This window comes from Cajanus cajan, chromosome 1 (assembly GCF_000230855.2).
Source record: "Cajanus cajan strain Asha chromosome 1, NIPB_CcT2T_4, whole genome shotgun sequence".
NCBI classification, from domain to species: domain Eukaryota; kingdom Viridiplantae; phylum Streptophyta; class Magnoliopsida; order Fabales; family Fabaceae; genus Cajanus; species Cajanus cajan.
Genome location: NC_138517.1, coordinates 3,584,314 through 3,610,400, shown reverse-complemented (window position 1 = coordinate 3,610,400; position 26,087 = coordinate 3,584,314). Strand labels below are relative to the sequence as shown.

The 26,087-nt window shown below is 32.5% G+C and overlaps 1 protein-coding gene across 1 annotated transcript; it reads right to left on the bottom strand.

Moving 5' to 3' along the window:
• Window positions 1–1,458: 1,458 nt before the first annotated feature.
• On the bottom strand, window positions 1,459–9,074 carry LOC109798022 (glycosyltransferase BC10). The gene is made up of 2 exons (XM_020358211.3): window positions 5,836–9,074; window positions 1,459–2,438 (listed from the first exon to the last, which is right to left on the bottom strand). The coding sequence occupies exons 1-2, from the start codon at window positions 6,568–6,570 to the stop codon at window positions 1,797–1,799; spliced, it is 1,377 nt and encodes a 458-aa protein (XP_020213800.1). The 5' UTR covers window positions 6,571–9,074; the 3' UTR covers window positions 1,459–1,796.
• Window positions 9,075–26,087: the final 17,013 nt, after the last annotated feature.

Here is a 26,087-nt window from a genome sequence, read left to right as displayed (position 1 = left end):
TATATATCATGAGTAAAATCTACATATAATTCTAAAACTATTGTAAGCTATATAATGTTTGTCCGAATGGAAGAATAATTGTTCTAAATATTTACTAATTTTTTTGATAGTTATAATCTAGTTAAAGAATCTTACTACTTTTATAGAAAGAAAAAAAAAACTTCAACTCGATATTTTAATTAAGAGGATGGACAATTATACTCATATTAATGTTGATATCTAAATGAATGAATATTTAATAAATGTTGATATCTATATTAATATTTAATGGATGCAGATGTGGATGGGTGCAGGTGTAATCGGGTGTGTATAGAAATGCTGTATTATAATTTTTTTTTTATTTCTTTACATTAAATTGTTAGATTTACAATTTTTTTTTCATTTTTTCTTGATTCATTATTATTTAAATTTTTAGATTTTCTTTCTTAAAGTTATGATCAAGATTAAAATTCAAAATACAATTATAGAATAAAAACAGAGAAAAATATAATAAGAGTACTTGATGGTTGTCTAACTTAAAATCTTTTCACATATCATTTTAGAAAGTACAACTCCAAATTACATCAACTATATCAACTTATAAATGATTATTCTGTATGAAAGTATTTTTAGGGTTATTCTTCAAAGAGATAATTTTTAAGAATTATTTTAATTTTTTTTATCTAATTTAATTTCATATTTATTTATGAATTAAATTTTAATATTTTAAAAATAAATTAATAATAGATAAAAATAATTATGTACCATAATATAAATTATTTATTTTAAATTTTAAATATAATTTATATATTTAATATATATATATATATATATATATATATATTATAAAGGCTTAAATATGTTTTTAGTCCCTCAAATTTAAGACAAATTTGTTTTTGGTCCCTCAAATTTAAAACTGTTGTTTTTAGTCCCTGTAATTTTTAAAAATCTTATTTTAGTCCTTTAGGTCACCAATAACATATTTAAAAATGACTAATTAATACAGTTATGCAATATCAACCAGATTTAATGTGATATTTTCACTGATAAGGATACTAATAAGTAAATTTTATGCAATAATGTTTGATAAATTTCTTAACAAAATTTGAATATAAGGACTAAAATAATATTTTTTGAAATTACAAGGACTAAAAACAACAATTTTAAATTTGAGGGACCAAAAACAGAATTACCCTAAATTTGAGGGACTAAAAACATATTTAATCCTATTATAAATTATAATTATATATAATAAATATTTAACTTATGAAATGCAAATACTAAAATATAGGTATAAATAATTCAAAAATTCAACACACTGATAAGATGAACCAAGTCAACATCTTATGGATGACATGTGTATTAAAAAGAAATTTTTTTTAAAACTAAATTATTTTTCTATATATTCAGCTTTTTTATTTATGATAATATAAACAAGATAAGAAAAGAAGGGGGAAAAAAAAAACAACATATATTTATGTTGGTTCATATCAATAATAATTGACACTATGCTTAACCATCGGTAATCAAGACTTTCACTTTGAATATATAAATAACCTAATCAATAGGAAAAAAGAGGGGTCCGAATTCTCTTTGTTTTTTTTTTTTAAGAACGGAGAGAGAACAAAATTCTATGTAGCCCTGAATTTATTATTTTATATATAAATGAATTTCTTTTATCAAAAACTACACCCTTTGTTACTAAGTCAACTCTAATAGTTACATATAATAAATATTAATATATGATGTTGCGGAGTCCAAAAATAAATAATAACAGATATGAATATGAACAATCAAAAAGAGCATGCAGAAACAAATCAATTGAATTGCATGAGCTTTGGAGCAAATCTCAGGAGTCTATCCAAAGCATGAGGTGTGAATTTCCTAGCAAACAAATGACAAACATTGGTGGCATGTCCATTGTACTCACAAGAGCTTCCATACCTTAACTTGTTCAAAAATTCATAAGTCACATCATATCTGTTATACCTAGAAGGATGAGCTCCACCCTTTTTCCAATCAACCCATGTCAAAGTCCTGTTAGAGTTCTTCTTCCAAAATTTGATACTCACAAATGTTGGCAAGTAGTGTTCATCACTATAGCAACTAGGTTTGCAGTGCTTTTGGAACACTGGGAAATAACGATCGTCAGAGACTATTTGTAGGGCAAGAAAACGGTTTATTTGAAACCATTGGGAGCCCTTTCTCCATTGTGAGAGTGTAATTTGGGGCCTCATTTTGGGGCTATACCTGCCACGGCCCACGTCACCTGGCAGATCATAGGCCTCCACAAAGGTTTCGGTTGAGTCCATTAGGTAAGTGTAGATTGTGGAGAAATTAAACAAAGGGATGCATGACTCTGAGAGTAACACAAAACGTTGGTTGGAGTAATCAAGGAGTGCATTGGCTAGTAGGCGTCTCTCTGCCTCTATCATGCTATTCTCACCCCACTTTACCTCCTGCATGTCATAAGATAAAATCATGTTATGAAATCTAGAAACAAATAATTAAGAAAATGAATTATGAAACTAACTCAATCTTACAAAACTTATTTGTTAGGTGAGAATTATTTCTTACTTATATGAACTACTTTTATTATTTCTGTTAAAATGTGATACAAACTTCTAGAATAAGCTAGATTATTCTAGAAAAATACATAAGTATATGTTAGTAACTACTACATACAAATTCTAGAATTATGTAGACAATTATATATAGATAGAAAATTCTATAATAGATATATCTAGAATTTTTTACATAATACATGAATGGTTGTGTTGAGGCCTATAAATAGGTCATGTACTCAACATTTGTATTAAAGCAACTAGTAAGTCATTTTCACTACTCAAATCTATTCCAATTATTTCTCTAAGCTAGTTTCCTCTCAACTAAGCCTATCAATATAAATTTTGTCTCCCCATTCTTTCTACCAATCAAATAAATTTTTACTATTTGATAATTCATAAATTAACAATTTCACTAGTTAATATTAAATCTCCAACATATTTTCTTCATGTTATATCGAGAACTAAACATATCAAATATGAAGTTTGCAAAATTAAATATTTGTAAATGCTATAATAATGGTCCAATAGTAGGTAATTTAAGAAGTTCAACAATATAGTTAATAACTACAATAGATTTTGACACCATCATAGAGTTATGGATATAATTCAACCTTATAAAATTAGTTTGTAAGCCAGAAATTATTCTCTAATTATATATTATTATGATCGTCTTAGTAGAAATGAAATCTCAAACACAAATTAAAAGGGAAAAAATATATGGATATATAAGTTCATATTTAAGAGAGTAAAATAATTAGATCAGAAGAAAATAAATACAAAGATATGTAAGTCGACATCTAGAAATTTGAGGGCCACCGACTCACTCTTATACATTACTAAACACGGCTCATACGTAAAGTAAAATCTTGGTCTTACAACTGCATACTCATATTATAGTGTATAATTTGAATATATATTGTATCTATATGCTCTAAAGTTTTTGAAGTTAATATATGTTTCCTGTATATAAACATAATTGAAATAGTAAAAAGATACATTTTATTATTTTGTCTTCAGATTCGTTTTTGCATGCGGGAGACAAAGTACGTGAAGAAAGGAATTATGAAAAGTTTGATGGCTTAAAAAGTGAGTTTTAGAAATGAAGAATAGAATTTTCTTGGTAGTGCAAAAGGAGTGGAATCTAAGAAAAGTATGACCAGTTTGCATTGACAGCTTCCGGAAGCAACCAAAAAAAGCAAAACAAATGGACATTCATTAGATTCAGTATAATATTGATATAGATTATATGTATCCACTGCAAGAAAAAGAAGAAGAAAAAACATTAAGCATAGAAACTCTAATCGGGAGAGGGAGGAATTCAAATCCTCTTTGTCTCATGCAGTTAACCAGAAAGAAACTCATGGAATTGTTAAATAATAAATATTACTATAATTAACTAAAATATCGGCATATTGCAGTTAATTTGAAATGAAAAAAGCATAAGCTGTCTCATTCTAATATATATATATATATATGGTATGACATCAAAAGATCTTAATTAAAGGTATTGGGGTTAATCTTTTGCAGCCTTTTAGCTGGGGTCTGAATTGTTGTTCTCTAGTCTAAACTCTTCTCACAAGCAATCTTCTTTTGCTGACATGTGAACATATATAACCCCAGATCAATAAGGTCACTAAGGCTACTAGTGACCTTAATTACACAGTTAAGAAAATTCATAACAATGTGTGCAACTTTCAATGGTAGAAACTTAATTACACATAACCACATAACAAAGTGCCTACTAGTGGTTCAGGTTCATGCTGATAGCGGTGTTTCACAGTTAGCAGGACGTGCTTGTGAAGTAATATATTTTATAACAGGACGTGCTTAGATTGATAGATTAAGTACACTAATAGATGCCTACCAACAATATTTTCAAGATAATCCTATGTGTGAAGAAATACCGATACTGAATTTCTTCTTCAGACCTAGAAAGTTGAGAATAGAATGTGAAATTAAAATCGTTATAGTAGCGGCATTGACATAAGTCATAACACATGAACGCTAGGGAAATCATCGTGATGACAACCATTAGTAAGGCACATTAAGGGGACACTCGATCGTCTCTAACATCATAAGCTTCTTTGTGTTTTACCCAAAAAATAAAACTGTAAAAATATGAACAGTTTCTCTATTCCACCTTGTAGATGGATTGGTAGAAGAAAAAAAATAAATGCTATACTTTCTCGAACACTCTGACTAAGATTTTTTCTATTATTAGCTGAATACATTAAAATTTATGATTTTTAAAAATTTCAACTACCGATAAAAACAATGTTAAAAATAGTGTTAGAAGAAGTGTCTTAAAATCAAATGTCCTATAACATTTTTTTCCTTTTATAATTTCAAGGTTGGGGGAGCCGTACTTTAACCTTCCAAGTCCTCCCTCTATGATTTCTAGTTTTATATATCCTTAATTAAAGGGAACAGATCACTTGGTGAATGTTTGGGTTAAAATTTACAAACATAAGTTTGAATCAAAAGTACATTGTAAACTCAAGTTTGATAAAAATGAGCTTATTATAATGTGATTTATATTTGGACTTTGAACATTTTTTGTTCAAATTAAATTACATTGATAAAATGAAATTTGTTTTGGATAATACTAAAATCAAAAGTACTTTTACTTGATGTTGCACATGAAAAAATACTGAACTAAAAACTGAACTTTCATAAGCAACCAGACGCTATGCACTATGAACTTAAACGTTTAGTATTAACTTTTGTGGAAAATTTATTTCCAAACATAATAAAAAAAAACTGAGTTTACCAATCCAAAAGTATGTTGGAGGAGTCCTAAAAGTCATCAATGGAATTCCACAAGGTAAATGAAATTGGAAAATTAGTAGCGGAAGAAAGTTAAACCCTATATATTTTTGGGGCAAAATCAGTGGTTGCACGGACTGTAAATGTGATTTATGAACCATGAAAGGATCATTTAGTATAAGTAATCTTTCAGCAAGGATCATTTGATATTTTAAATTGGATGCACTACATTAAATAACTCTTTTGAATTTGGTTCAAATTGAAGTGTAAAATTCATATATTGTGGTTGGAGGATTGGGGCATCATTCCTATTGGATGTTTGAAATCATTGAAATCTAGGAGTAAGGTATTATTGTAATTTTGAGGGGAAAAAGCTAGATGAAGGTCTCAACTAAAAGGTTGCAAGCTATCATGTCTTATATATAGACTAGAAATTAATCTGAAGACTAGAGAGAGGAAAAAAAAAAAAAAAGCAATTCATCTCTTAAAAATGACAAAATTAAGGTGTGTATAAACTTATTACCTTGCTGGGGATATTGCGGCCATGAAACACAGAGCTTTCAGGCACTGTTCCATCGAAAGAAGGGTGAGAATGGACGTAGATAGAATACAACCCTTCATTTCCTTTGAAGAATCTTTCCCATAGAGGAGCCAATAGCACAGCACCTTTTGTCAGAAACATAAATGCAACCTTTGGTGTCTGTTTGAATGGCAGTTTACGAACCATGTGAACCATGGAGGCTCTCCACAACAACTCTTCATCACTCATATCATGCATGGCCATGGGGGGCTCCAAGAATTCCCTCAACCCAATTCTGGTGAAGTTGGTCGTTACCCTTTTGCTTATCAAGGGAGAATCATCATCAGAAGAAGGTTTGGTTTGGTTATTTTCTTTGGATGAACATGGAGTATCTGATATCTGATGGTGAGAGACTAATTCCTCGACGTACCCAGATTCATTTTTTGTTTGGTTATTCGATATTAATAATGAGATGTTGGAGGAGATTGGAGGAAACTCGGGAGAGGGAGAGAAAGGTGGTGATCTCATCATGAGGCTATTGGATGATAAGAGGGGGAATTGTTGGATTTGAAAGTTGGTGAGGGAGAAGTTCTTGACAAAGAAAATGAGTGAGATACCAATGAGTAAACCACACCCAAATACTAGAGCATGGGAAATGAAGCTGAGAAGGTCTAATTGAGCACTGAAGAGTTTCAGATATGAGGATGCACTTTTGTCTTGTTGCTCCTTGTTCTTCATGGTGATGTTGAAAAATTAAGAATAAGATTGGAAGAATATTGGTGTTGCTAGAAGTTAATATTACAGATTGTTGTGTACCACTGATGTGTATTAATTGAGTTCTTATACAGTGAGAGAAATGGAGCATCCATGATGCTTGATTCTGGACTCAAACAGATACTTAAATTGATCCAAAAACAATACCTATATTCCGCACTTTACATGAGCTGGGACAGAAAAAGTTGAGTTGTATTCATTTTTTGACAGTTTATAGATGGATGTGAACTGTACATGCATGTACACGCAATTGAACATTAATCTAGTAAGAAGTGCACGTTTTGTTTTGTTGAATAAAATAAGGAATGGTTACGAAACATATATGCAACAAAGTTTGTCCCTCGTTAAACTTTTACTTTAACTTTAATGCGTATATTCGGTATATGAATGAATGTTAATCAACTTGATTATTCTCAATTTTACCGCGGTTGGGATGGAAATGTATATTCTAATTTCTATGCTTAGCAAAATAAATTTAGTTTCTTCTTTTGAAATGAAGTTTCTCAATTTGAGATTTTTTATTCTCTCCAGAGTAAATATTTACCATCAAAATTTTATATTTTATTATTATTTAAATTTTTCTTTCTTATTTTTAATTAAGAGTTTAAATTTTATTAGACAAAAATGTCACATGAGAAAATCTAAGTCATTTTCCTTTAATATATAGGATAAAAATAGGTTAAACCATTCTATAAAAGTCAAAGATCTAGCCTACATTAAGTAGTAAGTTTCAAGTTAGGCCAAAACTTTTATTAATGTCTATTTAAGAACATGTATTAGATTGAGATTTTATAAGATCATATTAATATCAAAAGATTTTGTGAATTTTAAAAGATTTTGTAGGAATATAATGACTTTCAGAAAAACTTTAAAAAATTTCATAGGAATGTGTTAGTTTTTTTAAAAGATACATGTTTATAATCAAAATTTTGTGATATAGATTTTAACAGATTTATATCAAAAGAATTTATAAGATTTTAAATAATTTTATTAGATTACTAAGGATAATATGAATTTTTTTAAAAATATAACACTGTATACTAGAGTAAAATATTTCTCACTCTCTTTTCTTTTGTGTTGTTTTCTTATGAATTTTGCATGTAATCATGAACATGGTGCTGAGAATGTCAATGATAAGACTTAGTCCGCAATGTTGAATTTTGCTCTGATAGGATATGTGATGTCAGGGAATTAGTTAGGACTAGTTAGCATTTGATTTATATTATTTACTTTGAGTAGTTTAACTTCAATTCCTTTAAAATTTAATATTTTTATTAAGTCTAGTTTATGTTAAAATGTGATTCTCTATACTTGTGTGAACTTTAAGTTTATTTATTAGATTGAGATTATTCAGTTTTATATTATATTATGGCATGCGGGGTAAAAGGTGTTACATTTTTGCTTTATTTAATGAATTGCAAAATCTTCTAGTGGAAGTAAAAAAGAGCTTAGTGGTAATGGTCTTCTAAGTTAACCAAGAGAGAGAATGTGTGTTAACGTGACAATTAATTGTAACTAGATATAATAGAAGGATTAACTTGCATAATAAAGTTAAAATTTAAGAATCTAAATGTCACAAAAAAAAAATTCCAAGGACCTATTAGTCATCTCTATCATCTTTCATGGATCAAATTAAGTATTTATTTAATAAAATAATTTTTTTAAAATCTTTTGAAATTTTAATCTACTACACCCCTTAGTTAAAAAAAAAAGAAGAAGAAGATTATAGACCATTTAAAATACCTATTTGACCTATCAGGTCAGCCTATTTAAATGAAAATATATTATATATATATGTATATATGTTTTTTTTTATTATTATTATATCAACGTTATTATAAAGTATTAAAATCATACATTTTTCTTTTTTTAAAATGTTAAGCACGTTGAGTTATATAAAAAAGTATAACTTATAAGTTTATTGAAATATCAATTTATAACTTACTTAGAATTCTAATAATAAAATGTTTTTAAATAAATTATCATCATAATTATTATATTAGACCTTAAAAATATACTTATATTATATAAACAAGTTTGATTCAATTTTTATAAAAGCTACAATGTCCACTTTTATTGTTATCTTGGTGCTAAATTATGCAAAATAGACTATTATACATACTTGTAAGTCATGCCAGTTTTTCACATATAGGACAAGCTAGACATTTAAAAAAAGACCTAAACAAGTTGAGCTTAATGACCATGTATTTCCAACCAAAGTCAAATACAAATCTAACATTAACAATGCCTACTTAGCCTAACTTATTTCTACTTCTATTATTTTGTAAAGAAACATGTAGTTTCTGGCTAATAGTATTGAATAATGATTTTTTTTTTTAATTTTTATATATAAACAAGTTTGTTGAAGAAGTTGTGTACATTGGTAAATAAAATAGAATTTAATTTTAATGCATTGTTTGGCGTAATTTTTTTTTTTTTTTACTTTCAACCAACAAAAAATTATTATATTCATAAATATTTTTTAGTTTAAATATATTTTTAGTCCCTCAAATATAGATAAATTTATTTTTAGTCCCTTAAATTTAAAATTATTATTTTTAGTCCCTATAATTTTCATAAATCTTGATTTAATCTCTTAAATCACCAATAACATATTAATATATCTAAAAGTGACAAATTAAGATGGTTATACAATATTAATTAGATTTAATATGATATTTTTACTAAAAGAGATACTAATAAGTAGATTTTATGCAATAATATTTCATAAATTTCTTAACAAAATTTGAATATATATAAGAACAAAAATAATTTTTTTTTAAATTACAGAGACTAAAAAATACAATTTTAAATTTGAGGGGCCAAAAACAAATTTACCCTAAATTTAAGGGACTAAAAACATATTTAAGTCATATTTTTGAAAATATTTATACATGTTACCTGAGAATCAATTATTTTCATTGCATTAAAAAGGAAAATAAGATAACATTACATTTTTATTGGAATAAGACTCTCCTTTTTACTAAAAAAATTTGATTCTCACCTATTTTATGAGAACAATTTCATGGAAAACATAAGTGAAAACTATTCCTAGAAAAAATTGTTTCTTGAAAATAATATTTTTTAATTAATATACAAAAAGTAGGAAGTTTAACTTTAGACTCCTTAAAAAAAGTAAAAAAGAATATTGTTACAAATGTCTCCGATAGTAATGTATGTTAAAATTAATTTTTTAATTGAATCACAATAATTGTATTTGATAATAAAAATAAAACCATGAAACTTTTTTATATTTTATCTTATTATATAAAGTTATTAATATTTGAAAGAGTTTTTCTTTCAAAAAAATGTTGCTCAAATTTAAAAAGAATTTTGGAGAGTATATTAGATTCAGATTTTATAAAATTATTTTAGGACAAAAAAAGTTTTGTCAAATTTTAAAAACTTTACAAAAATGTAATGATTTGGTGAATTTTTTTTTTTTGGAAAGATTTTGTAAGAATGTAATAACTTTTAAAAATTGAAATTTTTTTATAATCAATATTATGTAATATAAATTTTAATAAATATATATCACAACAATTTATAAAATTTAAAAGAATTTAATGAGATTTAAAAGAACAATATGAATTTCATTAATTAGATTTCATTCTAAAATTAATTACAATTAATTATTTATTAAAATTGTACATAATAACTAATTATGAGGTACAAATAAATTATTTGATCAAAATAATTAGCGATAATAGTTGTACACACTACTAGAATTTTTCTTATTACATGCGACTTTTTTCTATAAATTTTTATGAAAAATTTGCACGAAATGTTGTTCTTACGAATTTTTCTGCGAAATTTATCTGCAGCCTGCAGGTAATACCTTCGTGGATAATATATTTTTGTCAATTTTAAAATTTGCAAGAAATTTTCCTGCAAAATTTCTTGCAAAAGAAATTTGCAGGAAAGTTTCCTGCAAAAAAAAATTCGCAGGAAATTTTCCTGCAAATTTTTTCGCAAGAAATTCTGCAGGAATATTTTTTACAAAAAAAAAATAAAAAAATTACTATAAATTCTATCAATAATTCTTCAACTTTCAAATGCTCACAATGAAATCATCCGAAACATTTGTTTCCATGCCTCCAACATGTGATGTGATACATAATCTTTTAAATTCTAAGATTGTAGATTATAAGCTTAACACTCAACCATACAAATCAACTTGTAAGGTAAGTGTTGCCCCAACTTATATACTCTTTAATTGTTTTATTTTCAATCAATGTGGGACTTGAAGTTTTTTTTAAAATATTAAACTTATAAATTTGAATATTTTTTTTATTTTTCCTGTGGATTAAAATTAGCAGGAAAAGCCGCAGAAAAAGTTACCTGCAAAATTTTTCTACCATTTAATAAATATTATTTGCGAATTTATTTTTGCAAGAAATAAAATAAAATTCTTACAATATTTTCTACAAATTTTTACCATGGAAAAAAATTCTATGATCATTAAAATTGTAGTAAAATTTGCAAAAATTTATTGTAAATTATTTTTCGTAAAAAAATTTATAAGAAATATCTGTAAATTATTTTTCGCAAATAAATTCGTAAAAAAAATTTGCGAAATTATTATTGCAAGAAAATTCATAAAAAATTTCTGCGAATATTTTTTTTAAAGAAAATTCGCAAAAAAAAATGACATTTTTCTAGTAGTGACATGTAAAATTTTTTATGACTTTATTTGAATGGTAGTATATCTTATTATATAATGTTTTGAACATTTTGAAGAATTTTCTCTCCCAGAAAAAAGTTTGTTCAAATTTATGAACAATTTAGTTAACTATTTTTACTTAATAAAATATTAATAATAATATTTTATTATAAAATTAATTACAATTAGTTTTTTATTAAAATTTTACATAGTGACAAATTATGAGATACAAATAATTATTATATTATAAATAAATCTTATTATATAAAGTTGTAAACATTTGGAAAAAAATTCTCAAAATAAATTCACTCAAATCTTATAGGGGTGTATTGGATTAGGATTTTAAAGGACTTTTTGGTTATAAAAAAATCCTACGAATTTTAAAAGACTTTGCAAGATTTTCATGACTTTTAAGATTTTGCAGGATTCTACAAGACTTAAAATAAGGATTTTAATGGATTCTGCAAGACTTTTAAATCAAGATTTTAATGGATTTTGTGGAATTTTGTGGAATTTTGACATTTGATAAGATTTAAAAAAAATTCATACATTCAAATTTAAAAAGTGTCAAAGACAAAAATAATAAAAATAATAATAATGTCTAGATAAATAATAATAATAATTCTCCGTAATATTATATCCTCTTTTTATAGCATCCACTATCAATTGTAATAATTCATCGGAATCCTCCTTGGTCCAAGGTTCATAGTTTTCTTTCTCTTTTCCTTTTTCTTTATTATTTCCTTGTGAATCTCCCATTTGAATTACTAAAATAATATATGTTGAAAACTAATTATATAAATAATTATGGATAAGAGACAAAATCAATAAAATCATATTATTATTTTTAGAAACACACCAATCATACAAGATCAAATATATTTTGGCTATCCAAATGGATCAAATACCTCAATCATTATAAAAAAAATATAAAAACGAAAATATAGAAACATAAGATAATTTTTTATATAAAAAAAATAGTATATTCGAAAATGAGAAAATATTTAGATATATAATTTTTTTTTATATAAATGGAAGTATTTAGATATAGAGAATATATATATATATATATATATATATATATATATATATATTATTTTAGTTATATATTATATGATAATTTTTAACGATATTTACAAATATAAATTATTCTAACAAATATTTTAACAATATTTCCTTTTTTTAAAAATAAGCTAATGAAGACATAAATCCTAAACCCTAAAAAATTAGATACTACAATGTCTTATGTTAATTTTTTTTTTAAATATAAAAAAATCTTAATTTCACAATATAAAAATAAAAAGAAAAATTCATAGTAAAAAAATTAAAATAATTGTTGAGTCATAAAAGGAGGAGGGATAAGAGTAACAAATTCAAGGGAAGGATAGAGTTCACAGTTTTTATGCTGAGAGGGTTCTTCCCCCAACTAAGATCCATTTTCATCTCATTCTACTCACAGAAACCCTAACAAATTCATCTTATATATATATATATATATATATATATATATATATATATATATATTGTAGAGATTATGATATCAATTTCATCTTTCACCTTTTTCTTTTCTTAACGTGTGTTATAAAAAAATTATCACTTAAAAGTTGAAATTTCAAGCATTTTTTTGTGTTATATAAAGGAACAAATTCAACTACATAGAATAAAATAAAACAAGTCAATTAAAGAGAACAAACAGAAAAATAGAGCAAGTCAATAACACTATCATTTACATATCAGAGTTTCACAAAATAGGAGAATGGTATGAGAACAATACTACAATATTACATATGACCAATGAACAATAGTGTAGTATTATTAGTAGAGAAAAAATGGAGAAGACAGGAGCATAGAAAAAAAAATGATGAAAAACTCACTTGAAAATTCTTGAAACACTTGAAAAATTACTTCAAACAATCCTTCAAAATACGATGGGTTTGAATGGGATTGTTTTATGAATCTGGTATTTATAGATAACATTAGAAAGTCCTTCAAAATCCCTTTCACACAACAATCCTTTAAAATCCTTATATTTTTGAATACCAATAGATTATTTTTAAGTTGTAAAAAATCTCAAATGAATACCAGTGGATTTTAATGGACTCTTTAATAAATCTTGAAAATCCAAATTGAATACCACTGCATTGCTTTTAAGTGACATAAAATCTTGATTGAATACCAATGGACTTTTTTACTCAAAAAAAAGTCTTTTAAAATCCTACGAAATCCTACGAATTGTTATTGAATACCCCTTTTTCCTTTTCCCTTCCCGACTCCATTTCCTCACCCACTCTATCTCTCATTTCCTCTTTACTCACTGTCACCTTCTCCTTCTTCTTGCTACTGATTTCCTTTCCTTGTGGTGACCTTAAATTGAAGGTGCTGATCAAGCCTAGGCAGGGCTAGCTGAAGATTTCCTCCTTTCTCCATTCGCTTTCAAGTTTCTTCTTCTCCATTCCTCCTTCCCGAAGCTCGGACCTTCAAACCGAGGTAAGGAAAGTTAGTTTTGATGTGTTTGTGGCTGAAATCGAGCTCTAGAGGCTCAAATTTGCTGGTTGACAATTTCTGATCCTTGATCTTGATTGCTGGAAAAAAAAAATGGACTTGGGGGTTTTTGGGTTTTCTTGAGAAATTTGGGTTTTTCTGGATTGTTGCATGCATGGGTGAAAAGATGGTATTTTTGGACTCTATGATGAAAATGTGGTATTGTGGTTGACTTGCATGTGTTCGATAAGTGAAATTTTGCAAGTTTTGGATGAAATCTTCGAACTTGAGGAAGCTGCTGTTGTGTTTGCGTCGGGCGTTGTTCTTCGCGTCGGGCGCGATGACAATGGTGACACATTTTTCTGGTGCCGCGCTGGGCGCATGTTTCACCTCGCTGAGCGCGGAGGCTCCTTGGAAGTCTCTGCCAAAAGGGCGCTGGGCGCAATTCGAATTGCATCGGGCGCGAGACCCTGTTAGGTCTCTGCCTTCCCCACGCTGGGTGCGGGTTAGGCTACGCCGGGCGTGTGAGACTCCCTTGAGTCTCTGCCTGAGCTTGCGCTGGGCGCAATTGAATATTGCGCCAGGCGCGGGAGAGCCTTGGGTTCTCTGGCTAAGGCACGCCGGGCGCGAGTATGCTTGCGCCGGGCGCACTGGTGCCCTGGTGACCTCTGGATGTGCCACGCTGGGCGCAACCATGGGTACGCCGGGCACGCAAGAAGGTGTTAACTTGATGTGCAAATTAACTGGTAAACTTTGCTGAAATTGCTGAAAGAGGTTGTTTTAAGCTGAATTTGATATTATGCTGTGTTGAGTTGGCTGTTATTGATAAGTTTATATGATTTATATATGTTATTGCGGTGCTCTAGAATAATGAGCTGAGGTGTAAGTAGTAAGATGTGTTGGATACTACTAGCTATGTTGTATGTTGATGTATTGTGCTGTGCTGTTTGATTGCTAAGTTGTATGTTGTATAGTCGCTGAGCGGTGCTGATATAGCTGAATGGCTATGGTGTAGTAAGTTGTGCGGGTGTGCTGATAGTCGTAGATATTTCTATTGGTATATTATATATGTATGTTGATTCCTTTACACTAGCTTACCCTTTGTTGTTTCCATGTTGTTTGGACTGCAATGATCATACTATGTATGGGAGCAGAGCAGGATTAGGTCGGTGGCTGGTAGTTGGGCTGTAGCTGGCAGTTGGAGATAATCCTCTTAGGATGTTTGTCTTTTGTTGTTTAGCTACTCGGTGTAGCTCTTGATTGATGTATCCTTTTGTACACTTTAACTCTAGTCAGACCGAAACTTTGTATATCTATATATTCTAGATCCTATATTTATATACTTGTTCTATCTGTCTGGTGTTTCTAGTGTATTGTGCAATGTGTAGTGACCAACCGGGTCGTTACACTTTATTGGTATCAGAGCAAGGTCGAGTCTAGTGGACACTCTTTGGGGGTGGTCCCTTTAGGCTTTTGCTGTGTTGGCTCTATGTTGTACTGTCATGCTGTGATGTTTGTTGTGCTGATTGCTGTGATGATCTATTGTGCTATTGATTGTTGTTGGGTTTAGTTATTAATTGCTAAATATGCTGTTATTTTTGTAGACGATGACTAGGACCAACGAGCAGATAGCCCGTGTCATAGAGATGATGGCTATGGCTATGCAACAGCAAAATGCCTATTTTGCTAGGATGGAGGCTGAAAGAGCTGCAGCTGGTGCAGCAAGACCTGCAGGGTCGCAGGAAAGTCGGGATCTTGCTGAGTTCCGGAAGTGTAATCCTCCACAGTTTGCAGGAGATGCAGATCCAGAGGTAGCTGACCGCTGGATCCGTGAGCTAGAGAAGATCTTTACTATCTTGGGATGTCCTCCAGAGAGGAGGCTAGCTTATGCTGTGTATATGCTTGTTGGGGAGGCTGAACATTGGTGGAGAGGCACCTATCAGATGCTTGCTGCCAGAGGAGTTACAGTTGACTGGGAATGCTTCAGGACGGTGTTCATGGAGAAGTACTTCCCTGAGAGCGTAAGGCACGCTAAGGAGGCTGAGTTTATGAGGTTACACCAGGGAGGGATGACAGTTTCTGAGTATGCGATGAAATTTGAGCACTTAGCTCATTTTTATTTGCACGGTATAGCTGAGGCCTGGAAATGCAGGAAGTTTACTGATGGATTGAGATATGAGCTGAAGAGGGTGGTGGTGCCTATGGCCATCACTGAGTTTCTGGCCTTAGTAGAGAAGGCAAAAGTGGTGGAGCGGTTGGAAGGTGGCAACCGGGTTGTGAGGACTGCTAGAGGACCATCTGGGTCCAAGAAGGGCGAGAGTCAGAGGAAGCCGTATGATAGGCCCCAATCACAGCAAGGGGGTCCTGTCAGTAGGCAATCTTCCAGTACTGCTAGTGGAGGTAGACAAAGTGGAGGTGCCACTCTGAGATGTTTCAGGTGTGCTGGGCCCCACTTTGTCAGGGACTGTCCTCACACGGAGAGTCGTTGCTTCAGATGTCATCAGATGGGCCACGAGTCAGCCAACTGCCCTACTAGAGGCAGACCAGAGAGGAGTACTCCGAGGGGTGATGTGCAGAGGACAGATACTCAGAGGAGTAGCGCACAGAGAGTTGATACTCAAAGGGGTGACAGACCCACTACTGCTGGTAGGGTATTTGCCTTGACAGGTGCTGAGGCTTCGACTTCTTCTGATCTTGTGAAGGGGAAGGGCAAAGCTGCTGGTAAGGATGTGATGATTCTCTTTGACTCTGGTGCTACGCATTCCTTTATATCTTATGCATGTGCTGCTATGTTGGGTGTGCCTGTGTGTGATATGGGGTTGAGACTGCTTGTGTCGACGCCCGCTTCTGCTTCTGTGATTGCTTCTGAATTGTGTGTGGGTTGCCCGGTTGTGGTGAATGAGAAGAAGTACAAGGTGAACCTAATTTGTTTACCTTTGGTGGATATTGACATAATCTTGGGAATGGATTGGTTATCTGCCAATCGCATTCTAATAGATTGTGCCAATAGGCAGTTGATCTTTCCTTAGGAGGAGGATAAGTTGTTGATCTCAGCTGGCCAGGCTGAGTCATTGTTAAGAGATGAAGCAGAGTGCTATCTTCTGCTTGCTGCTATGAGTGTGGAGACCGTGAGGGTATTAGCTGATATCAATGTGGTGAGGGAGTATACCGAGGTGTTCCCTGATGAGGTGCCTGGGTTGCCTCTTGTTAGGGAGATGGAGTTCAGCATTGACTTGGTTCCAGGTGCGGGACCAGTGTCAGTGGCTCCCTATAGGATGGCTCCTGCCGAGCTGGTTGAACTGAAGGGTCAGTTGGAGGACTTATTGGAAAAGCAGTTGGTGCGGTCGAGTGTTTCGCCGTGGGGTGCTCCGGTGTTGTTAGTAAGGAAGAAGGATGGAGGTAGTCGACTGTGTGTTGATTACCGGCAGCTGAACAAGTTGACCATTAAGAACAAATATCCACTTCCCCAGATAGATGACTTAATGGATCAACTGAGGGATGCGTCGGTGTTTTCTAAGATTGACTTGAGGTCAGGATATCACCAGATTACGGTGAAGGAGGGTGACATACCGAAGACTGCTTTCAGGACTAGGTATGGTCACTATGAGTATGTTGTGATGTCGTTCGGTGAGACCAACGCCCCCGCAGTGTTCATGGATTACATGAACAGAATCTTCCGGTCGTTCTTGGATAAGTTTGTTGTAGTGTTTATTGATGTCATTTTGATTTATTCAAGGACCCGAGAAGATCACGAAGAGCATTTGAGGACAGTGTTGGAGATTTTGAAAGTGAAGCAGTTGTATGCTAAGCTTTCAAAATGTGAGTTCTGGTTGGATGAGGTGAAGTTCTTGGGCCACGTGATTTCAACTGAGGGGATTGCTGTTGATCCGGCTAAGGTGGAGTCGGTGTTGCAGTGGGAACGCCCGAGGACTGTCACGGATATTCGGAGCTTTGTGGGCTTAGCGGGTTACTATTGGAGGTTCATTGAAGGATTCTCTAAGATAGTAGCGCCTCTGACCCAGCTGACTAGGAAGGAGCAGCCATTCATTTGGACTGATGCCTGTGAGCAGAGTTTTGTTGAGCTGAAGAGGAGGTTAACTACTTCTCCTGTGCTGGTGTTGCCGGATTCTGGTGAGCCTTTTGACGTGTACTATGATGCCTCTCATCAGGGTTTGGGGTGTGTGTTGATGCAAAATAAGAGAGTGGTGGCATATGCTTCAAGACAACTGAAGATTCATGAGAGGAACTACCCCACTCATGACTTAGAGTTAGCAGTTGTGGTGTTTGCCTTGAAGATCTGGAGGCATTACTTATATGGTGCTAGGTTCAGCGTCTTCAGTGATCATATGAGTTTGAGATATCTGTTTGATCAGAAGGAGTTGAACATGAGGCGGAGACGGTGGATGGAGTTTCTGAAGGATTATGATTTTCAGTTGATGTATCATTCGGGCAAGGCCAATGTAGCAGCAGATGCGCTGAGTAGGAAATCCATCCACATGTCAAGTATGATGATGAAGGAGCTGGAGCTGGTTGAGGAGTTCATAGATTTGAATCTCTGTGTGGAGTTAGCTCAGGATCACATTAGTTGTGGGATGATTACCATAACTAATGAGTTCTTGATGCAGGTTGGACTTGAGTAGTTGCAAGACGCCGAGCTGGTGAAGCTTCTTGGATTGCTGGGTACTGAGAAGGCTGTAGGCTTTGTGCTGGGAGAAGATGGAATCTTGAGGTTTAAGGGCAGAATTTGCCTACCTCAGGATGCTGAACTGAAGAGAGCTGTGTTGGATGAGGGTCACAAGAGCAGACTTAGCATACATCTGGGTATGACTAAGATGTACCAAGACCTCAGGAATAACTTCTGGTGGTCTGGTATGAAGAGGGAGATCGCTGAGTATGTGGCGGCCTGTCTGACCTGTCAGAAAGCAAAGGTTGAGCATCAGAAGCCGAGTGGGTTGATGCAGCAGATAGAGATTCCGGAATGGAAGTGGGATAGCATTACTATGGACTTTGTTGTTGGGTTGCCTAGGTCAGCTAGGAATAGTGATGCTATCTGGGTAATTGTTGATCGGTTGACCAAGTGTGCACATTTCTTGCATGTTAACATCAAGTGGTCCTTGGAGAAGCTGACATAAATATATGTGAGGGAGATAGTACGATTGCATGGGGTGCCTTCCAGTATTATTTCTAATCGAGATCCAAGGTTCACTTCTAGATTTTGGCAGAGTCTACACCAAGCTCTAGGCACGAACCTGAAGCTGAGTTCTGCTTATCATCCGCAGATGGATGGTCAGTTAGAGAGGACAATCCAGTCCTTGGAGGATTTGCTGAGGGCTTGTGTGTTGGACCACTTGGGTAGCTGGGAGGAGGTCCTACTGCTGGTGGAGTTTACCTATAACAACAGCTTTCATGCTAGCATTGGAATGGCGTCGTTTGAAGCCTTGTATGGCAGAAGATGTAGGACTCCTCTGTGCTGGTACCAGGAAGGTGAGTCAGTGGTTGTGGGACCGGAGTTGATCCTACAGACTACTAAGAAGGTGAAGATGATTTAAGAAAAGATGAGGACTGCTCAGAGTAGTCAGAAATCATATGCGGATAAAAGGCGTAAGCCTTTGGAGTTTGCTGAGGGGGAGCATGTGTTTCTGAAGGTGACTCCGACTTCTGGTGTGGGCAGAGCGCTGAGGGCACGGAAGTTGACACCGAGGTTTGTGGGTCCCTATCAGATCATACATCGTATAGGTCCGGTTGCTTATCGGTTGGCTTTGCCACCATCTCTTTCAAACCTACACGATGTATTTCATGTGTCCCAACTGAGAAAGTATGTTCATGACTCGAGTCATGTAGTGGAGCTGGATGATGTACAACTGAAGGAGAACCTGACCTTTGAGAAGTTGCCGGTAGCTGTGGACGATCGTACGCTGAAGGAGCTGAGGGGCAAGTCCATTGCTCTAGTTAAGGTGCTGTGGGATGCAGTTACTGGTGAGGCTACTTGGGAAGTGGAGCAGCAGTGCAGAGAGCGGTATCCGTTTCTTTTCCCAAGTAAGTCTATTTTCGGGGACGAAAACTTTTGTTGTTGGGGAGGTTGTGAGGACCCCTTTTTCCTTTTCCCTTCCCGACTCCATTTCCTCACCCACTCTAACTCTCATTTCCTCTTTACTCACTCTCACCTTCTCCTTCTTCTTGCTACTGATTTCCTTTCCTTGTGGTGACCTTAAATTGAAGGTGCTGATCAAGCCTAGGCAGGGCTAGCTGAAGATTTCCTCCTTTCTCCGTTCGCTTTCAAGTTTCTTCTTCTCCATTCCTCCTTCCCGAAGCTCGGACCTTCAAATTGAGGTAAGGGAAGTTAGTTTTGCTTTGTTTGTGGCTGAAATCGAGCTCTAGAGGCTCAAATTTGCTGGTTGACAATTTCTGATCCTTGATCTTGATTGCTGAAAAAAAATGGACTTGGGGGTTTTTGGGTTTTCTTGAGAAATTTGGGTTTTTCTGGATTGTTGCATGCATAGGTGAAAAGATGGTATTTTTGGACTCTATGATGAAAATGTGGTATTGTGGCTGGCTTTCATGTGTTAGATAAGTGAAATTTTGCAGGATTTGGATGAAATCTTCGAACTTGGGGAAGCTGCTGTTGTGTTTGCGTTGGGTGTTGTTCTTCGCGCCGGGCACGATGACAATGGTGACACATTTTTCTGGTGCCGCGCTGGGCGCATGTTTCACCTCGCTGAGCGCGGAGGCTCCTTGGAAGTCTCTGCCAAGAGGGCGGGGCGCGAGACCCTGTTAGGTCTCTACCTTCCCCATGCTGGGCGCGGGTTAGGCTACGCCGGGCGCGTGAGACTCCCTTGAGTCTCTGCCTGGGCTTGCACTGGGCGCAATTGAATATTGCGCCAAGCGCGGGAGAGCCTTGGGTTCTCTGGCTGAGGCACGCCGGGTGCGAGTATGCTTGCACCGGGCGCACTGGTCCCCTGGTGACCTCTGGATATGCCACACCGGGCGCAACCATGGGTACGCCGGGCGCGCAAGAAGGTGTTAACTTGATGTGCAAATTAACTGGTAAACTTTGCTGAAATTGCTGAAAGAGGTTGTTTTAAGCTGAATTTGATATTATGCTGTGTTGAGTTGGCTGTTATTGATAAGTTTATATGCTTTATATATGTTATTGCGGTGCTCTAGAATAATGAGCTGAGGTGTAATTAGTAAGCTGTGTTGGATACTACTAGCTATGTTGTATGCTGATGTATTGTGCTGTGCTGTTTGATTGCTGAGCTGTATGTTGTATAGCCGCTATGTCGGTGCTGTTAGCCACTATTGTGGTGCTATTATAGCCGTTATGGCTGTGCTGTTAGCCACTATGGTGGTGCTGTTATAGCCGCTGAGCGGTGCTGATATAGCTGAATGGCTATGGTGTAGTGTAAGCTGTGCGGGTGTGCTGATAGCCGTAAATATTTCTATTGGTATATTATATATGTATGTTGATTCCTTTACACTTGCTTACCCTTTGTTGTTTCCATGTTGTTTGCACTGCAATGATCATACTATGTATGAGAGCAAAGCAGGATTAGGTCGGTGGCTGGTAGTTAGAGCTGTCAAAACGAGCTAGCCCGGCCCATGTGGGCCGGCCCACTTTGGCCCACCTTAAAAACGGGCCAACCCAACCCGACCCACTTCATATTTTTTCAAAATTTTTATGGCCCAGCCCGGCCCACCACGAGTTGGTAGGTCAAACGGGCCAGCCCACCAACCCACCAAAAAAAAAACAAAATTTCAAATTTCAAATAACATAATAATCATAAAATTAAAATTATTAATAGATCTATTTTATTAAATAATTTTTTAAAAAAAACAACATTAATCCATCACCCAATATATTTATTAAATAATTAGTCCTAAACCCTAAAACAAACTACACTACTTTGCATTAAAAAATAGAAGCTAATTCGGTTCTTATAAATTAGAGTGTAAATAAGAAATTGGTACGACATATTGAAAAATATATTTTTTAATTAATAAACATGAATGAATTATAGGTGTTCAAATTTCGATCCACATATCTCTAGCTTGTTGGAACCAAAAAGATATAATAATTTTGTCGGTTTGAAAATGATATGAAGGGGCCACTGAAATGCTAGAAAGATCAATAAAGATTAACATTTATATAGAGGGGCACCTTCGTGTGAAGCCTTAGTCAAACTGAAATAGTGAAAGTGTGAAACAAGTCTTCGTGAAGCACTATGCGTAGTCCCGAACTGAAGCAGTGAAAGTTGAAACACAGCCTTCGTGAAGCACTGCGGCGTGGACGTGGTCCCGTACTCCCGTTTGCTTGTTAGAATAGGGTTTTAATTTTTTGATTGTTTTTTAACTGAAGCAGTGAAACTTGTCTATTGGGCTGGGCTGGCTCCTGGCTGTTCGGTTTCAATAAAAAAAAATAAGTGGGCTGGTGGGCTGCCCGGCCCACTACGGGTTCAGCCCAAGTGGGCCGGGTAAAAGTGGGTCGGGTTTGAATTTACCCACTTAACATAAAACTGCTATTTATTTTGGCCCGGCCCGGCCCGTTTTCAAGGTGGGCCGGGTTGGCCCACGGGCCACGGCCCATTTTGACGGCTCTACTGGTAGTTGGGCTGTAGCTGGCAGTTGGAGCTAATCCTCTTGGGATGTTTGTCTTTTGTTGTTTAGCTACTCAGTGTAGCTATTGATTGATGTATCTTTTTGTACACTTTAACTCTAGTCAGACCGAAACTTTGTATATCTATATATTTTAGATCCTATATTTATATACTTGTTCTATCTGTCTAGTGTTTCTAGTGTATTGTGCAGTGTGTAGTGACCAGCCGGGTCGTTACAATATTTTATTATAAAATTAATTACAATTAGTTTTTTATTAAAATTGTACATAGTGACAAATTATGAGATACAAATAATTATTATATTATAAATAAATCTTATTATATAAAGTTGTAAACATTTGGAAAAAAATTCTCAAAATAAATTCACTCAAATCTTATTATATAAAATAGTTAACATTTTGAAGAGTTTTTCCCAAAATAATAGTTCTCTCAAATTTATGAACAATTTAGGTAACTAAATTTTACTCAATAAAAAAGTAAAAAATATTAATAATAAGATTTCACTCAAATTTAGGAACAATTAAGTTGACTATATTTTAATCAATAATTTTTTAAAAAAAAAATACATTAATTATAAGATTTTATTATAAAATTAATTGTTAAATAAAACTATACATCATAACTAATTATGAGGTACAAATAATTGTATTATAAATAAATTATTTGATCAAAATAATTAGTGATAATAGATGCACATGTAAATTATTTTATAACATTATTTAAATGACAGTAAATGACCAAAAATATTCAATGACATTAGGGTCAAGCTATTAATTAATTATAAATATTCGATGAATTGAATATAAGAGAATTAATTTATTTTTTATATAATTATGCATCTGATTTATATTATATTGTAATTAAACATTTCTAAATATAACTAAAAATTTATATGAAACTTTGAGATGTAATTAATTATCTATAAATTAAATAAAGATGTCATTTATATGAAATTTTGAAATATTTATATATTTCGGAGAAAAGAATCACTAATGGCTAAATAATTACAATGTATTTTAATATAATTATTTCTATGACTTTAATGGAATTTCAATCTAGTATTTTCCACATTCATATACCATTTAATTTCCATATTTAAATACGCACATTTTTCCATTATAATGTTTTTAAAAGTAAATTTGCATTTAAATTAGGAAATTATTCATATTAAAAAATTGTTTTAAATTATTCATATTAAAATTCAAAAAAAAATATATATGCTATAATATATGTCATAAATTATGTTTTAAATTTTTATATTTTCCAAAGTCTAATTCTGTTCGAGATATAGTGACTGTCACTTGCTCGAAAGATTTTAGCATATGATAGGAATACAACAAGTGCCACAAGTATTTTTATAAATTGATTTTGTCATATTGTAATGTCTATACTTTTTTTTTTGGTGATATATGCAATGTCTATATTGTTGATATGAAAAATGAGTTATAAATATTTGAAAGAATGTTATGAAGTTGCTGTAAATTTCAAATTTTGAAAGGTAATTATTTTTCAATTTATTTATTAATTTAAATAATATTTTTAATGCTCTAATTCAAATGGTGAATTATGAGAAAATTATATTGTTGTCTTCAATTTAACAACACCTTTTGATATATTAATTAACACCACATTAAAGAAAATGTTCTTGCACAACACCTTTGATTTTTAATTACTTTTATATCTTATTAAATTTGTTTCAATATCTTTGAAATATAAATTTAACAATCTGTACTTTTGATTGCTTTAAAGATTCATTTTTGTATGTTTCTTTCATGTTTAAGAAAAAAATTTTAAAAAATGATAAATGAAGAAAAAAATACAAAGCTAAATTAAGGTATGATCAACTATTTGTGTGGTTATTGAATTCATTATAATGATCGGTTACCACATTATTTTGATATTATTTCCATCGTTAAGCGCATAACTTAAGTTAATTAATTGAATGAAAAATGTTGTAATTGGCTTATGGCAATATTGTGCAGTAATATATGCACTATTTAGAGAAACATATTTTTAAAAAACAATATATATATATATATATATATATATATAATTTTTTATTTTCATTTCTTATCATTTTCAAAAAAATAATTTGTTACATAGTACACGTACTATTTTATATATAGATAAATAGAGGGGTGTAGCATATTAGAGTAATATAAAAGTGACAATGAAAATATCAATACCAATCATTAAATTTAAATAGATAACTTAATTAACACGTTATTTGGTTAATGAAAAATAAAAGAGAAACAAAAAAGAGAGTTAAAATTTAAAATAAAAATAAAAATAATATAAATAAATAAATAAAATAAAATAAAATAAAATAAAAAACACGTTGTCAATCTCATAACTATGCTATATGGGAATGTAGTATCATGCGCTTTAAACAAATAACTTTTTGGATGAAAACAATTTTTTTTTTTTTTGCTTAGAGTTTTAAAATCCTGCGATTAAATAAGTAGAATTTATCACATTTCGTAATTTCATCAGATAAAAGAAAAATATGTTTTATAATAAACTAAAATTAGTTTATACATTTTAAAAACATACTTTAGATAATTAATATAATAAAAATATTTTACAAATAAAATCATGTATAAAAAATTTTAATTTTTCAAATAAGTTGTTTTATTTATCTTCTTATTTTATATATTACAAGTGCTTTTATCACGCACACCAAAATTGTAAAAACTTTAACGGATTCACAAACTTTACCATTAGCAAATATTATATTAAATTCATGAAAGCAACCAGCAACTTCAACTTAAAGGATTTGGGATAAGCATTAAATCAAAAAACATGAAAATCTGTGCTCTTTTTATACTAGCAGCTGTAGCTACAAAACTGAACTAAAATAAAATGATACAAACTAAGCAGGCCCATTTCATGTTGGGTACATGAATGAGGCTATGGAAACAGAATCTGCTTCAGGTAAGACAACATTATATGTATCAATCTTGATTAAAACATAATGTTGTAAAACTTACAGCATGGTGCTTGTAATTATAACTGTCAAAACGAGTAGTCTGGTCCATATGAGCCGGCCCACCTTGACTCATTTAAAAAATGAGTTAATACGGTCCAGTCTACTTTTAAATTTTTCAAAAAAATTTTGGTCTGGCCTAGTCTACCACGGGTTGGTGGGTTATACAAGCTAACCCACCAACTACCAAAAAATTAAAAAAAAAATTAACAAAATTAAAATTTCAAATTAGCTATAAATTAACATAATAATCATAAAATTAGCATCATTAATAATCATAAGTCATAACTCATTATACAAAATTAAATATAAACTATGATAAAAGTTCAAAATAAAAATTTCAATACTCCATTATACACAATTAACTATAAACTATAATCAAATTTTAATTTTAAAAAAAAAAAAAGTGGGTTGGTGGGCTGCCGGCCCACCACGGATTCAACCTGGTGGGGCGGGGTGAAAGTGGATCAGGTTGAAATATACTCACTTACTATAAAATTTATATTTATTTTGGCCCGGCCCGACCCATTTTCAAGGTGGGTCGGGTTGGTCCACGGGCCACGGGTCATTTGACAATTCTACTTGTAATTAGGGGCGGAAAAATGGGTCGTGGCTCGCGGGCCGCCCTGTTGGCCCGCTAAAATTTGGCGGCCGGACTCATCATTCTAATCCGTTAAGCCTATCTCATCAAGCTCGTCCTACCAAGCCCGTCAACTCGTTGATAATTTTTTTACAT

What these genes read in the sequence shown, in the direction of transcription:
- LOC109798022 (XM_020358211.3), bottom strand. Translation starts at nt 6,570, where the DNA reads ATGAAGAACAAGGAGCAACAAGACAAAAGTGCATCCTCATATCTGAAA. An exon ending in GCCGCAATATCCCCAGCAAG is followed by an intron (nt 2,439 to 5,835) that starts GTAATAAGTTTA and finishes TATGACATGCAG; the next exon opens with GAGGTAAAGTGGGGTGAGAA.